The sequence below is a fragment of the Sciurus vulgaris genome (assembly GCF_902686455.1).
Source record: "Sciurus vulgaris genome assembly, chromosome: 12".
NCBI classification, from domain to species: domain Eukaryota; kingdom Metazoa; phylum Chordata; class Mammalia; order Rodentia; family Sciuridae; genus Sciurus; species Sciurus vulgaris.
The window spans coordinates 62,104,584-62,119,389 of NC_136473.1; the positions used below are offsets into that span (position 1 = coordinate 62,104,584).

Here is a 14,806-nt window from a genome sequence, read left to right on the forward strand (position 1 = left end):
AAGATTTTCCTGTCTCCTGGCAACCACTAGTCTGCTTTCTTTCTCTATGAATGTACCTGTTCTGGACATTTCATGTAAATGTGATTGTATAACATGACCATTTGTATCTGCCTTCTTTTATATAGCGTAATCCTTTTGAATTTCATTCACACTGTAGCTAGCATTGTATCTGAGTTTCATTCCTCTTTATGACTGAATAATATTCTACTGAATGGATGTACCACATTTTGTTCATCTATTAATCAATTGATGGACATGTTGATTGACTTTTTGGTTATTATGAATAATGCTGCTATACACATTTGTGTACATGTGCTTTGTATAAACATTTATTTTTAGTTCTTTTGGATACATCCATTAGGAGTTTGATGAATCATAGAGTTTCTCTATATTTAACTGTATTTATTTAACTGTATTTAACTTTTCCACAGTGGCTGACACTAATTTACATTCCTGGCAGCAGTGAATGAGGGTTCCAGTTTTTTCCATCCTTTTCCTACACCTATTATTTTCTTCATCTCTCTCTCTTTTTAATTATACCCACTTGCATGGGTATTTGTAATTATTTTATGATTCTGATATGCATTTCCCTGATGTCTGATGATACTGAATATCTTTTCATGTGTTTATTGGCCATTTTTATATTTTGTTTAGAGACATGTCTGTTCAAATTCAGTGTCCAAAATTGGTCTTCTTTTTTTTTTTTTTTTTGTAAGTCAGTCTTTGCCTTTTGCTGTCTCAGAAATAGCTTTGGATCTTCACTGTTAAGCTTGTACTAGCATCGTAAATTCATCCTAGAAAACCACTCAAGGCCTAACTGCTATTTTTAGATATGATGATAACTGGGCAACTACCATTTTTTGTTTTTGATTGGTGGAGGACTTTTCTTTATTTTCCATTAAAAAATGTTTCAAAAGCTTATTTTGGTGGAATTATTATCATGGTGTAATTTGGATTTGAATGAATCTTATTAGGAAATTAATTATGATAGAATGATGAAGTATCTATGGTTGATACTCTTACTGATGCTCATTGGAAGTGTTAAAGTAGAATCTGGACAACTACTTATTGGCTGCTTATAGAAGAAATTAGTGCATACTAAAGAAAGTTGAATTATGTGCTCTTTGAGATTCTTTCCAGCCCTAAGATTCTGAAATTTGTCCCAGTGAAATGATATGAAAAGTATCATATTTTCATCATTATTTTTATTTATTTATTTATTTATTTATTTATTTATTTATTTATTTATTTATTTATTTATTTTGCGATGCTGGGGATTGAACCCAGGGCCTTGTGCTTGCAAGGCAAGCACTCTACTGACTGAGCTATCTCCCCAGCCCTCATCATTATTTTATACAAACTTTTTTGTGTAAAAAGTTTGAATCTAAGGTTAATGTAGATTTACCTTGAAAAGGTGAATATACTTCAAAAAACAGAACAAGGAATTATATACTTCACTGTTTTTAAAAGGTTTAGATTGTTTCACTTTGTTACAGTTGAGATACTTTGCTTTCTTTCAGTTCTAAAGAACATGTTTTCTTCTTACAGATTGGCAAGACATCTACAAAAAGAGGCCCAAGCTCAACACAATAATTCTGAATTCACAGAAGAGCAAAAGGTACCATCAAATAATGTCTAGATATATCCAATTCTAAATGAAATTGCTTTTTAGTTCATTAAGCAAAAAACTGTTATATTTAATTAAAAAAAAATCATACTGATTATACTTTGCCTAACATTAAGTGAAGATTTATAGATATATAACCTATCACTCAATGAATTTCTTTACTTAACTATTCAGGCCTTGTTTAACTCTAGTGAAAGCCATCCACACTTTGGTTGAATAGGATGGATAACCCAAAGATTGGAGTTTGTCCAGAGTCACTTGGGAAAACAGGAGGATTGGGAATAGGTACATTCCATCTCAATGCTTAACTCTGAACTTTCATAAATCTTTATGTATTACCTCTCAAAACAAAAACCACAAAATCCCCCAAACCAAAACACAAACGGAAAAAAAAGAAACACACCACTGAAAAAAATTAGCTCAAGTCCAAAAGTTGGCATACAAATCTGCCAGCTAAATAAATGCATAAGATTGCAAAATGTTTCAGTACTGTTCTTTCTTCCTTGAGTTAAAATTTTTGTAAGTCAGTTTGATCCCTTTTAGAGATTATGTAAAAGGGGATACTTTAAAGTAGCTTTTTAAAAGAAGGAGAAGATATGGGAGGAAACAACTCCTGTTTTCTCCTGGCTCAGAGTAACTAATGTTACTAGTTATTCAATTTTTAATCTTGTAGATAGTGAAAAATGTGTGTTTTTCTTTTCCTCATCTCTTAAGAAAAGACAATGTGAAAACCCTGATGACCTAATTCACTCTTATTAATTCCTTTTTTTTTCTTTTTGCACAAGGGAAATGGGATTAATTTTTTGCATGACTTTTTAATTAAACCTAGGCAAGTTTTTAGTCTGTAGGCCTGTGTTTATTGATTCTTAGTTACAGGAGTTTGGTGAGAAAAAGCCCCCATCGGGTTAGCCATATTTCTTGCCCAAATATATTTGTATTTTTTAAATATTTAGGATCTACTTTAACTAATGTAATTTTTTGTACCAAAAAAAACAAAAAAATCATGATACTGCAATTTAAAAGGGTATTTTTTCCCTTAATAATTGCTAATATCCACAGTAGTTTTAGGAGACTTAGAATTTTGGTCCTGGAAAATAATTACCACAAAAGAAATAGCTGATTTGTTTAAGGAAAGGAACAAAGACTATACACTTTACCACCTCGGTAAGATTTGAGAAATCTGTCTAGGAATTGATTAGGAAGTGATCAGCTGGCATCACATAATTGAGACTTAAAATGTCTAAATCTTCATGAATAGAATCTTAGATATCCAAGTACACAAGTTAATAGTTAATGAAGTATGTTGTGAATATTAAAACAAAATGAAAAGTAAGAGATTTTAATGATTCCATATTTTAATTGCCTGTTTGCCTGAATTAGATATATGCTTTGCCTCCAGCATTTGTTGCTCAGGAACAGAACCTGTGAGTCACATGATCTGAGATGTAAAGTCATTTGACCTCCTAAAACATACTAAAATTACAAAAGAAACAAACAGAATATCATCAAGAAATGAATCTTGTTATATAAAGAGAAAAAAAAAATTAACTTGATTTTTTCTAATATTCTGAAACTAGAGCTGGTGTTCCTAATGCTATTTATTCTTTAATTTATAGCTGCTCCTTAGCAGCCACCTGGCTGCTATCTTTTTTCAGCTTGTTTTCGCTTATAAAGGCCCCCAGATCTTGCACTCTAAAAGGTCCAAGAGGCTGCATGACCTAGAGGAGAGAGCTGAGACTGGGAATCAGAAAACTTAAGAGTCTTGCATCCTGGCTCTGTCTCTGGGCCTGATTTTCCTTATTTATGAAATGAGGGATTAGAGAACCCTAAGTGAACTTAAAAGGTCTTTCCTTCTTAAATCTCCAGTGACCTCTACTTTGAAGTGGTCTGTACCTCCTCCTTTTCTGGAAGCCTGATATCTGAGTAACATATTATTTATATTACCTGCTCAGGAGGCATTTCTGACTGGCAGGTGTGACTGCAGACAGAACTTTTGCCTGTGTGCCTATTCCTTGGTCTTGAAGAGGGACCCCAAATCATTCCATTCTACTATATAATGCATACAACTTTGTATGCATTTAAAAGTTTAATTTTCTGTAAAAATACAAGTGCGATATTCACAACAGACAAAAACACTCATTGATGGTTAGGCCTTATATGGTTGTCACATAAGAATTATCAAAGTTTTCAAGTTAATAATGATTAGAAAAGAGAGATCTTCCAGACACATTCTAGGGAACACTGGCTCTTAAAAATTAATAGATTTTGTGTGTGTGCTTGTGTTGTGCTGAGAATGGAACCCAGGGCCTAATGGTAGGCAAGCAAGTACTCAATTACTCAGTTACATCCCAACCCACTAGATGTTATTTGCACACAAAGAGTTTGTTATTTCTCTGGACTTTTGATATGCTAATGTGTATGTTGGTTATGTTAAAGAGTTTGGTTGTGCAGTATTTTAAAAATAATTTGCTTTTGAAAATTCCCCTCCTTTCTTTTTTTTTTTTTTTCTCCCCTCCTTTCTTTAGAAAACATTTCATCGAATCTAGTGTTCTGAAGAACATAATACAGAAAATTTTGACACAAACTGTTAGAATTTTGCCTGGATTGAGATGCATCAATGACCTAATCTTCAGAAAAAGTAGTTAGTTTCTTTTCCTTTTTTACTCTTTTACAATCAAAATCCACTTGATTTCACACTTTAACATTTAAGATAAAAATATTAAATATTTTTATATTTATATTTTATATTTATATTATATTTTTATAAATGAAATATTAAATATTAAATACTATTCCTGTACATAAGCTGGAGAAAAAAAGAATTATATTTTCCTCCAAATGAAAATAGAGAATGCTTTTAACCTTATTCTTTGCAAAAGTTTTATGTTTTTATTTTGAGTTATATTTTTTATACTTACACTATTTCCGTGTGTTGATAGCAGTGACAACTTGTACAATTATGCCAACCATTCAGTATTTTGTAGAACTTCGAAAGAAGTTTTTTGTTTTTAAAAGCCAATTCTATTTCTAAAGTGCTTTCTTTATGAAACTTTTTGCTGTCTAGCACACAATGAGCTCTCAAAAATATTTGATGAATAAATGTTTTATTGGATCTTAGATTATTGATATTTATTTCATGTGTATTATTTTAAAATAAATCCTAATTTCAAGAGAATAACTTACATTTTTCCAATGTTTATTTTATATCTAAAGAATTCTAAAGTGGAACTATTAATCTGTCTAAACCTTATTAATTAGTGATAGCATAAAAACTTCCCATATTTTTTCCTATTTTTAATATTCTCAAAGATTTCTAGTTAAAACAAGAGTGTATGTTCTTATTTGATCCTCCCTCCTAATTAGTTCACTTTGCTTTCATTTCAGTTTTCAATAGTTTTGTCATTATAACAACTGGGTTTAGTAGCCAACAAAAAGCTGCCAAAAGCTTTCATTCCATGGAATTCCCTACTTTGGTGTAGTAGATTTTCTCATGTAAGTTTCTGGACAAAATAGAACATCCTGTCTCATGACGCTTAGAAAGTTTTTCCCTGTTTTGAGTCAAATTTGGTGGTAATGAGAATTCCAGCACTATATACTTGTTTGATATTTTATCGGACCCACCTTTCTACCTCCACTTTCTCTCTACCCCCATATTTTCTCTCTCCTCCACAGCTAGATGGAAGATGACTGGCTCTTTAAATATTTAGAAGTTAAGTCTGGATTAAGTAAGACTGTACTGAATTATGCATATTTTTAAACTGATTTTTTTTTCATTACATAAATTGAATGCATTTTAGCAAAATTAATTTAGCTCTTTAATTGTTCATTTTTATTCCATGTTTTCCTTAACTGATCTTTAGAGCTATCGATTTCCTTAGCAGTGACAAACTGAAGTAGCTAATACTCTAAAAGTGATACCATTTTCCATTTCTTATCATATTAGGTATGAGCAATTAATTTGAATGAGATGCTAGTGATTTAAGTCTTTATAAAATTAAACCTCACTTCAGTGCTTGGTTTAATGTACATTGATTACACTAGTCAATACTTATACTCTGGCATATGTGAATTTGTGCTTTCTCACCTGAACTATTCATTTTTGAGGAAGGTGAAACTTTCAGTAGTAAGCACTTGATTTTGACATCAATAAATTCTGCATGTTTTAAAAGTTATTGCCCCAACTGAAATGATAGTTTTTCACTCCGTTTTAAATACTGAATTTGGGCGTGGTCCCTTAAAATAGTTATGAATAATGCCTGTTGGTATTTTGCCATAGTTCAGTGCATTTCTGTATAAAATGCTATTGCTTCTGCTTTACTTGAAGAAATGTTTAAGTGTAAAATAGTTTGTTAGTGGTCTCATATTGTTAAAATACAATATTATTTTAAATGTTAAAAGTGTGAAATCAAGTGGATTTTAGAGTAAAAAAGGAAAAGAAACTAACTACTTTTTCTGAAGATTAGGTCATTGATGCATCTCAATCCAGGCAAAATTCTTTTTAAAATCAGTTTCAAAAGAATATGGTAAGTCATAGCTAAATGGTATTGATGTAAGTGTATGGTTTTATTGTATATCTTGCTGTGTTGTATAGAAGCCATTGATGTCTGGGACAAGTTACTTAACCTATCTTTACTTCAGTTTCACACCTATAAAATTGTCATATCTAACTCAGAGTTATGGGGAATATAACTAATGTTTATAAATCATGTAGGAGAACCTGTCAGTAAGTGTTCATCAGTTGTTAATTATCAATAAATGGTTAATAATTAATAGTATTTGTTATTAATAAATTATTTGATTATTATATTTATACTTAATTGCCAGATTTTTTTTTTTTTTTTTTTTTTGGTGCTGGGGATTGAACCCAGGGCCTTGTGCATGCAAGGCAAGCACTTTACCAACTGAGGTATATCCCCAGCCCCTATTTGCTAGTTTTGATGGAGTCAAGTGGTATATTTGAACAATGATTTGGGGATATTAGATTTTTATGTAGAAAAGACTGCTTACTGCTTATTTCTATATATAGCTATTTGAGAGGATGAATAAATCTGAGTATCTTGAATCCTTTTGCAGTTGCTATTATAAACATAATTTTCAAATGTAATCTATAAACATATTAAAAGTGAATATTTTCTAAGCTTTTATATTGGAATTTAAAAAAGATTGTGGAGATGGTTAAGTATTATTACTTGTTCCTTGTCTGAGAGGCAAATCTTGATCAATAATGGGTTTTTTTTGTTTGTTTGTTTGTTTTTTAGTGAGTTGCTATCCTGTTTGTTGTAGATCCAATAGTTAAATAGCGTCCACTAGTCTAAGCACCAGGGGCCAGGACAATACTATTGCTTCCCTTTCCTCCTCATTTACCTTTCAAAGACCATTAACCAAAGACAAAAATCACCAACTCTAATTTACTAAACTTTCTTAACTTATTAATACATTCAGCAAAACATGGCTTTTTTTTTTCAGAATATGTTATTTTGTAGGCATTGTAAACATTGTACATAAATACTTCACTTTTATGGTCTAGACTTATTCCTAAAGATATTTCAGAAATGTCTTTTTTGGAAGGACCTAGAAGTAAGTCTCAGTGGCATAAATTCAGCCTGCCCTGATGATTTCTTTTATGAATCTCTTCTTTTCATTTCCACCCTAGCTAATCATATTCTTATTCTGAATATTGTTATGTAGGCAAAACCTGAATGATTTTGCCTTTAGTTTTTCTCCTTCTCTTTCAAACTATGTGTGCATTTCATACCTTTATCACAACAGTCATGGGGTTTGGTTGGTTGGTTGTTAGGCAGAATCTCACTGTGTTGCCCACATTGGCCTTGAACTCTTAGGCTCCTGCCTCAGCCTTCCCAGTAGCTGGTACACACAACTGTACCCTGCTCAGAACAGTGTTCTTAAGGACACATCTGTTAAAAAAAAAAAGAAAAAAGAAAAAAGAAAAGAAAACTGTGTAACTTATTGGTAAAGTATCATGAATTCTTCAGCAGGGAGTCTTTTGAAGGTCCATATAAGAATGACTATGCCCTATTTCACTTTACTTTTGAAACCTATCCCTCTGCTTTCAGTTTGGGATTTTAGGTAATTAAACCATGACAATATTCCAAACTGTTTGATTTGGAAATCCTCCCTAGTCTTTGGGGCTGGATTCCTAATACAGATCTTGTTCTGTTCCTTTAGGACATAAAAGGACTTACTTTGCTGAAGCTTATAGATTGACTATCTCTCTTTTTAATATAGTGATCCTGTTTATATTTTATCTCATAATAGAATATAAACTTATTAAAGACAAAGATTATACCCTATCACATCTGTTTTATAGCTCATGTTATAAATTTTACAGGTCATTTTACAGATCTGACTATAAAAGTTGCCATCATTCATCACAAATACTGATTTTGTTTAACATTGCCTAAGTATTTAAACAAGTCAGAGCTTGAATCAGAATTAAATTAGACCATTGTGCTAACTTTCCAGATAGTGTTAAGTCTTTTAGTAAGTTTCAAGCTTTATGGAGAAGAAAAGATGAAGCTTGGAAGGGAAGATGTCAGGAATCCCCTTTTCGTTACCCTCCCCCTTTTTAATTTTCTTTCTCTTTTTTCTTTTTTAAAGTTAATATTTTGGGTCTGGAGCTATAGCTCAGTGGTTGAGTGCTTGCCTAGCAAGTGAGTGAGGCACTGGGTTTGATTCTCAGCACCACATAAAAATAAATAAATAAAATAAAGGTATTGTGTCCATCTACAACTAAAAAAATAGTTAAAAGATAAAGTTAATATTTTAACTTACAAATAACAAAAATAACACATATTAATGGGGTAACATGTTTTGATACATGTATACATTGTGTGCTGTTTAAATCCAGTTAAACATTGTCTACTCATTTATCATTTCTTTATGTTTAAAAATTTTCAAAAATTTTTCTTCTTTTTTGAAATATAGGATAAATTTATTTCTTTTCCCCTACTCTCCCACCCCTACTTCCTCCAGTCCCTGATAACCACCATTCTACTCTCAACTTCTAAGAAATCAACTTTTTTATATTCCACATGAGTAAGATATCATGTGGATCTTGTCTCTCTGTGCCTGGCTTACTTCATTAATATGATGATCTCATTCTATCATATTTTTGCAAAGAATAGGATTTCTTTCTTTTTATGACTGAATAGTATTCCATTGTGTATATGTAACACATCTTCTTTATCCACTTATCAGCTGATGGACTCTTAGGCTGTCTCCATTTTTTGGCTGATAGGAATAGTGCTGCTATGAACATGGGAGTGCAGGTGTCTCTGCAACTTACTGATTTCCTTTCCTTTGGCCATATACCCAGGAATGGAATTGTTGGATCATATGGTAGTTCTATTTTTAATTTTTCGAGAACTCTCCACACTGCTTTTCATAATGACTAACTTCATTGCCCCTTAAATCATATCTAAATCTGTCACCAAAGCAAACTTTGTTTAGAATCGGTTGTGGCATGTTAGTGTAGAAGAGAGTGTGTACTCACTTTTCTCCCTCTTCTCAGCCCTTTGGCTCCTGATTCTCTCCTCTAAAATCTTCAAGATGCTAGGAAGAAATAATATTCAGTTTATTTAAAGAATTATAGATCTCATAAATAAAAATTCTTAATTTTAGCAAGTGACAGCTAAAATTATCTTGGTATTTATACCATTCTTTTTCCCTACAGAAAACCATAGGCAAAATTGCAACATGCTTGGAATTACGAAGTGCAGCTTTACAGGTAAATGGCATTTTTTTTTAACAGATTATTCTGAATTGTTCTGATAAGACATTAGACATCATGCCCAAAGCAGTATTATTTCAGTAGGGTTTTATAACAATAGGAATTGATCAGTTGAACTCATACTTAAATGATTTAGTTCATGTTTTGTACACTGTAGAAATGAAAGATATGATTTTAATTTTTTCTGTTACTGTTAGCTTGAAATTTCCAAAAATGTAAACCCAAAAATCAGTTTGGGACTTTACATTTTCTACCTTGAAAGCAAGAAATAGATTAATTTTGAATTTTTGGTTCTTGCCACTTGAAAGACATAGGGTGCAGTGAAATCTTTGTAATAAAAAGATATAATATGCATATTTTAAATTTAGTCCACACAGTCCCAGGAAGAATTTAAACTGGAGGACCTGAAGAAGCTAGAACCAAGTAAGTTTTGTTTTATATTTTTCAGTGATATTCCTTTATGAAGAGAGTTTTATCTATTGTAAATATTAAGATTGTGCACAGAAAGTGGATTTATTTCTCTTATTTTTTGGCACTTTTTAAATTCCTACAATATTTGTATTCTTAATTACCATTTGAATTTCATCTTTATCGTAGAATATCTATGGTGGTACTTCATCTAAATATCTATTAACCTTTGTTTTGTCTTAGTGGCTTTAAAAAGAATATAATTACTTTGGTAAGCATTTGTAGTAGAGTACAGTAGAGAATATAAAGTTAGTCATTGATGCCCATTTAACTGTATGTCATTGAAAACTATAATCCGGATGTTGGGGATGCACTACAAAGTCTCCATTTTTTTCCCTTCTTCAAATCTTTTTAAAGTAAAAAATTTCTTCAAATATTTTGGTGGTTAGGATGCTGCCAAATAAAGCCTTTCTACTCTTTCTAATGATTGATCTCTTAGAAGAAATGTCTACAGTATTGGCAAAGGCACAGTGTTGAATATGACTGAATGAATGTAAGTTAATGTACTGTTCTTTCATGGAGATAAGATTGTGCATCTCAGTGTATTTATGAAACAGATTTTACTTATCCAGCTTTTAAATAAGATTTCTAAGTAGGATATCATAAAATCAAAGCATTTTCAAACAGAAAGTAGTCTTAGACTTAAGGTCATGTTCTCTATTGAAGAAAGCGATGAAATTATTTGCCCTTTTTCACTTCAACCCCTAGTAGCTGAGCAGGGCCTAAATCTCAGGACATTTGTCATTCTAGCTCAGTTCATACTAGTGTAGTCCTTAATGTGAACACGCTTTGGGTAAGAGGTAAAAAATAAAATTTTAAGAACTAAAGAACTGAGTGTGGTGGCACAGGCCTATAATCCCAACAGCTCAAGAGACTGACAGGAGGATCTCAAGTTCAAAGCCAGCCTCTGCAAAAGCAAGGCACAAAGCAACTCAGTGAGACCCAGTCTCTAAATAAAATACCAAAATAGGGCTGGGGATGTAGCTCAATAATCCAGTGCTCCTGAATTCAATCCCTGGTACTCCCCCCACCAAAAAAAAAAAAAAAAAAAAAAACAAGCCAAAGAGAATGTTCATCTAAATTCCACAAACTGCCAGTGTCAAATTCATTTATAACAAGACTAACAAAGATATACTTATTGTTATTGAGGTAGCTGAAATGTGACTGTATTGCAGATTGAGGACAGGAAAAGGATTCTCAGAGTCTATTGAAGGGAATCTGATTTTCTATTATTGTTTGGGTTGGAAGAGAGAAGTTAACAACGACAGACAACAACATAGGAATGCATAGCAGATTTGTTGTGATTCTGGTGGCTTTTCCACAATTTTAGGTGATCATATTTCATCTCTTCAGAACACCATCCTTCTGAATATGGCAAGAATTTCTGATGACCTCTGTCATTTTAATAGTTTGGTTACTTTATGTAATCCAGACCATAAACTTGTTTCTTTGCGGTTCTGGGGATCAAACCCATGATCTCACACGTGCCAGGCAAGTGCTTTACCACTGAGCTACATCACCAACCCTAGATCATAAGAGCTGGAGATGTAATAACAGACACATTTTATATTCAGAAATAGTTCTTATGCTTACATCCAGTGTATATTAGGATGCCAATCAGTGTAACATTTCTCACAAAATTTTATTTTTTTGCACCTAGAATTTTATGACATTTCAAAAACTTTAATGCTTCGTATATAAGATTGAGATGTAATTCATACACCATACAATTCACCCATTTAAAGTATAAAATTCAGCTTTTTTTAGTAAATTGGAAGAGTTGTGTAGACACCACCACAATTAATTTTAGGACATTTTTATCACCCTAAGAAGAAACCCAGTTTCTATCAGCAGTCACTCCTTGCCATCCCCCTAAAATCCCTTTTCCCAGCCCTAGGCAACCTTTAGTTTGATTTCTGTCTATAAATTGTCCTATTCTAGACATTTTATTTAAATGGAATCATGATATAAGATCTTTTATGACTGGCTTCATATAAGATTATTTTGAAAAAACACACTGATGGCTTTAAATAAGAGCTTATAACAGTTGTTATACACTGAGCTATCTCTTAAGCCCTCAGTTTTTTATGATAAAAAATAATTAGGATTTTGTCTTCTTATTTAGTCACTATTTTCCACTAGTTGTTTGTTTACAAATAAAATTTAAGAATCTTATAGGTACATAGGATGGTTGTAAAGATTGTGTAGTTTTGGGCTGGGTAGATAGCTCAGTCGGTAGAGTGTTTGCCTTGTAAGCACAAGGCCCTGGGTTCGATCCCCAGCACCAAAAAAAAAAAAGATTGTATACTTTTTATTCTGTATATTTATTATCTCTTCCTCTAAACATGCTCAACTCCTTCTATTGCCTCACAAGATCTTTCATTGATTGCCATGTTTTTAGAGTAGCATGTATATGCTAAGCACTCAAATCCTCTCAGTTGCATTTTGCTAAGACAACACTGACATTTACTTGCCAGTTACCTTGTACCTTGTAAAATCCAGGGATGGGTGTTAGGGTCACCTAGACCAAGCTGTGTTTCTTTCACTACTGACATCAGTCCTAATCTAGCCCTCCTTTTCAAACTCCTGAGAAATTATTGACCCATGTAATTAGTGGAAGATGAGACTAAAAGGCATTACTTTTTTTGGGCTTTTTAAAAAAGATTTGGATAGGAATGGAAAGAGAATTTGGGAAATTCATTTTATTATACTTTATATAATGTTTTCATTTGTACTTTTCCTTTCTTGATGCTTTTTAGGTGATTGTAATTTTGCTCTTGCTTCTCAAAGGAACATAAATGGGTATACTGTATCAGTAGGATAGACTGTGCAATTTTGAATTTATCAAAGCAGGGTACTTATTGTGAGTTAATTATGTTGGAATTAAATATTTTCTACAAATCGGTATTTAGCAATATTTCAGATTAAGTGTACTTAATTAAGCTTGCCTTTAGTCACACCTCTTCTAAGGAAAAAAAATGAATCTAACTTTGAATATGTTGGACTTAGCTGGCTTCCTTTCTTTAATATTTTTAAAAAATATTTCTTTATTTACTTACTTATTTTTTTATTTTTTGTGGTGCTAGGGATTGAACCCAGGTCCTTGCCCATACGAGGCAAGTGTTTACCACAGAGCTACATCCCCAGCTCTTGGCTGGTTTATTTGGCTAATGTGTTCTTTTCTTCAACATTTTGAAAGCTTTTACATTCTTTCTGAAAAATAATAAAACTATGATCATGAACGTCTGAGTCATTTTTTCTTATGTTAATGTCAGTAATGTACTGCTGCTTACTCAAGTATGTCTCCCCACCACCCTGCAAAATTCCCTTCCATTAATCCATCCTTCAGGACTCCACAGAAATCCTTTCTCTGCTGTGCTTAGGCATATCAAACTATGCCTCCTCTCCTGTTTAGGAGCATTTTAACTGTCCATTATCAGACTCTCCTGTGTTATTCTCACTTGTATTTGTTTCAGTCCTCAAAGAGAACATGAATGAACTTTTTTTCCCCTACAGAGCCTATTGAATGCTTTAAGTATAGTATGAACTTGGCAAATTCATGTCGAGTTAAATAGATTTGAATGTTTTGAAGGAATCTTTTCCTATAATTTAAAAAATAACCTTTCAAAATTGAAGCAGCTGCCCATTTTTCCTACCACAAAAATGAAACACGTCAGTCACAAAAGCAGAACACATTTTGATATTTGCCTGTGTGTCATCTTTTGAGTGTAAGCTTCAGGAGGGTGGTAGGTCCATGCTCTGAGAGAGCAAGCTGGGAGTGCTGAGTTCTCACCAGTGGAGTACATTGTCAGGTATCTGCCATGTAGTGGTCCTAAGTATGTAAGTTCTGCCAGATGAGCTGGTGAATCCCCAATTCATGACATACTTTGTGCTTATGATAATATCTTTTGTGAAATTATAAGCTCTTCTTCGGAGCTTCCTAAAACATCATTACTAGTATTGGTGGAAAGAAAACCCTATTAAAAGTTTAAGGTGGAACCCTATTTTAAAAGAACAATAGAATCTGTTATTCCATAGTTGGTGAAAATGAAAACCTATACTACAGTAAAACAATGTTTTTTTTTCCTAAAACTATTAAATTAAAATTTGATAATACTTTAACTTATAAAAACAATATAACAAGAGCCTATTATGCTAAAGCAAATATTTCCTCTTCACAGATTTGATACCAAAGGAAAGAAAATACTGTTTAATTCCTCTATTATAACACAAATGCAAGATATTCTTAATAGCCACAATCTTTTTTTTTTTTTTTTTTTTTCTTTCAGTACTGGGGATTGAACCCGGGGATGCTTTACCACTGAGCTACATTTCCAGTCCTTTTTATTTTTATTTTTTATTTTGAGACAGGGTCTCACTAAGTTGCTCAGGCAGACCTTGAACTTGCAATCCTCCTGCCTCAACCATTTGGTACCTGGGATTACAGATCCTTGCCACCTAAACAGGATCAACTTTTTAAAATTGTTGTTGTCTTATATATATTTTTTAAAAGGCTTGATTTTTTTTCCCCTTTTCATTAGACTATTATTACAATATGATCATTTCTGTGTTTTTGTTTCTGATATGAGTGAGATATGATCTTTTTGGTTACCTGCTCCCCATTCTTGGTGTCTGTTCCATTGTTGTGTAAGTGATCAATATTAATAAATATTATTTATTAATATTTATTGAGTTGAATTACTAGTTTAGTAACAATGATCATACAAAAGTATAGAAAGGATGTTATTATATTAAAAAATAATCAGTGCTTCTTAGTGAGATTAGAATTATTAGGATTCTAGTTAGCTAGATCAAGAAAGTCATGGAGGGAATGAATGACCATATAACCATGCAGAGTTACATGGTACTTTAAATTTTCCCTTGCCATTTCATATGTGTGTATTTAGCTTTAATTCTCTCAACAGTCTGTAAAGGAAAGTAGCATTCTCATTTTAAAATTG

General features: G+C 32.3%; 1 protein-coding gene across 7 annotated transcripts in view; it reads left to right on the top strand.

The window, feature by feature from the left end:
- The window catches only part of AIDA (axin interactor, dorsalization associated), a 50,413-nt gene that overhangs the window by 6,231 nt on the left and 29,376 nt on the right, over nucleotides 1-14,806 (top strand). For 5 of the 7 annotated variants that reach the window (XM_079106806.1, XM_079106808.1, XM_079106811.1 and 2 more), the window contains 3 exons: nucleotides 1,549-1,618; nucleotides 4,153-4,268; nucleotides 9,321-9,374. In XM_079106806.1, the coding sequence (XP_078962932.1) occupies nucleotides 1,549-1,618; nucleotides 4,153-4,268; nucleotides 9,321-9,374 (240 nt within the window). Of the gene's footprint in view, nucleotides 1-1,548; nucleotides 1,619-4,152; nucleotides 4,269-9,320; nucleotides 9,375-9,745; nucleotides 9,801-14,806 lie in introns of all 7 variants that reach the window. The other 2 variants (XM_079106807.1, XM_079106812.1) reach the window with 2 other exon arrangements.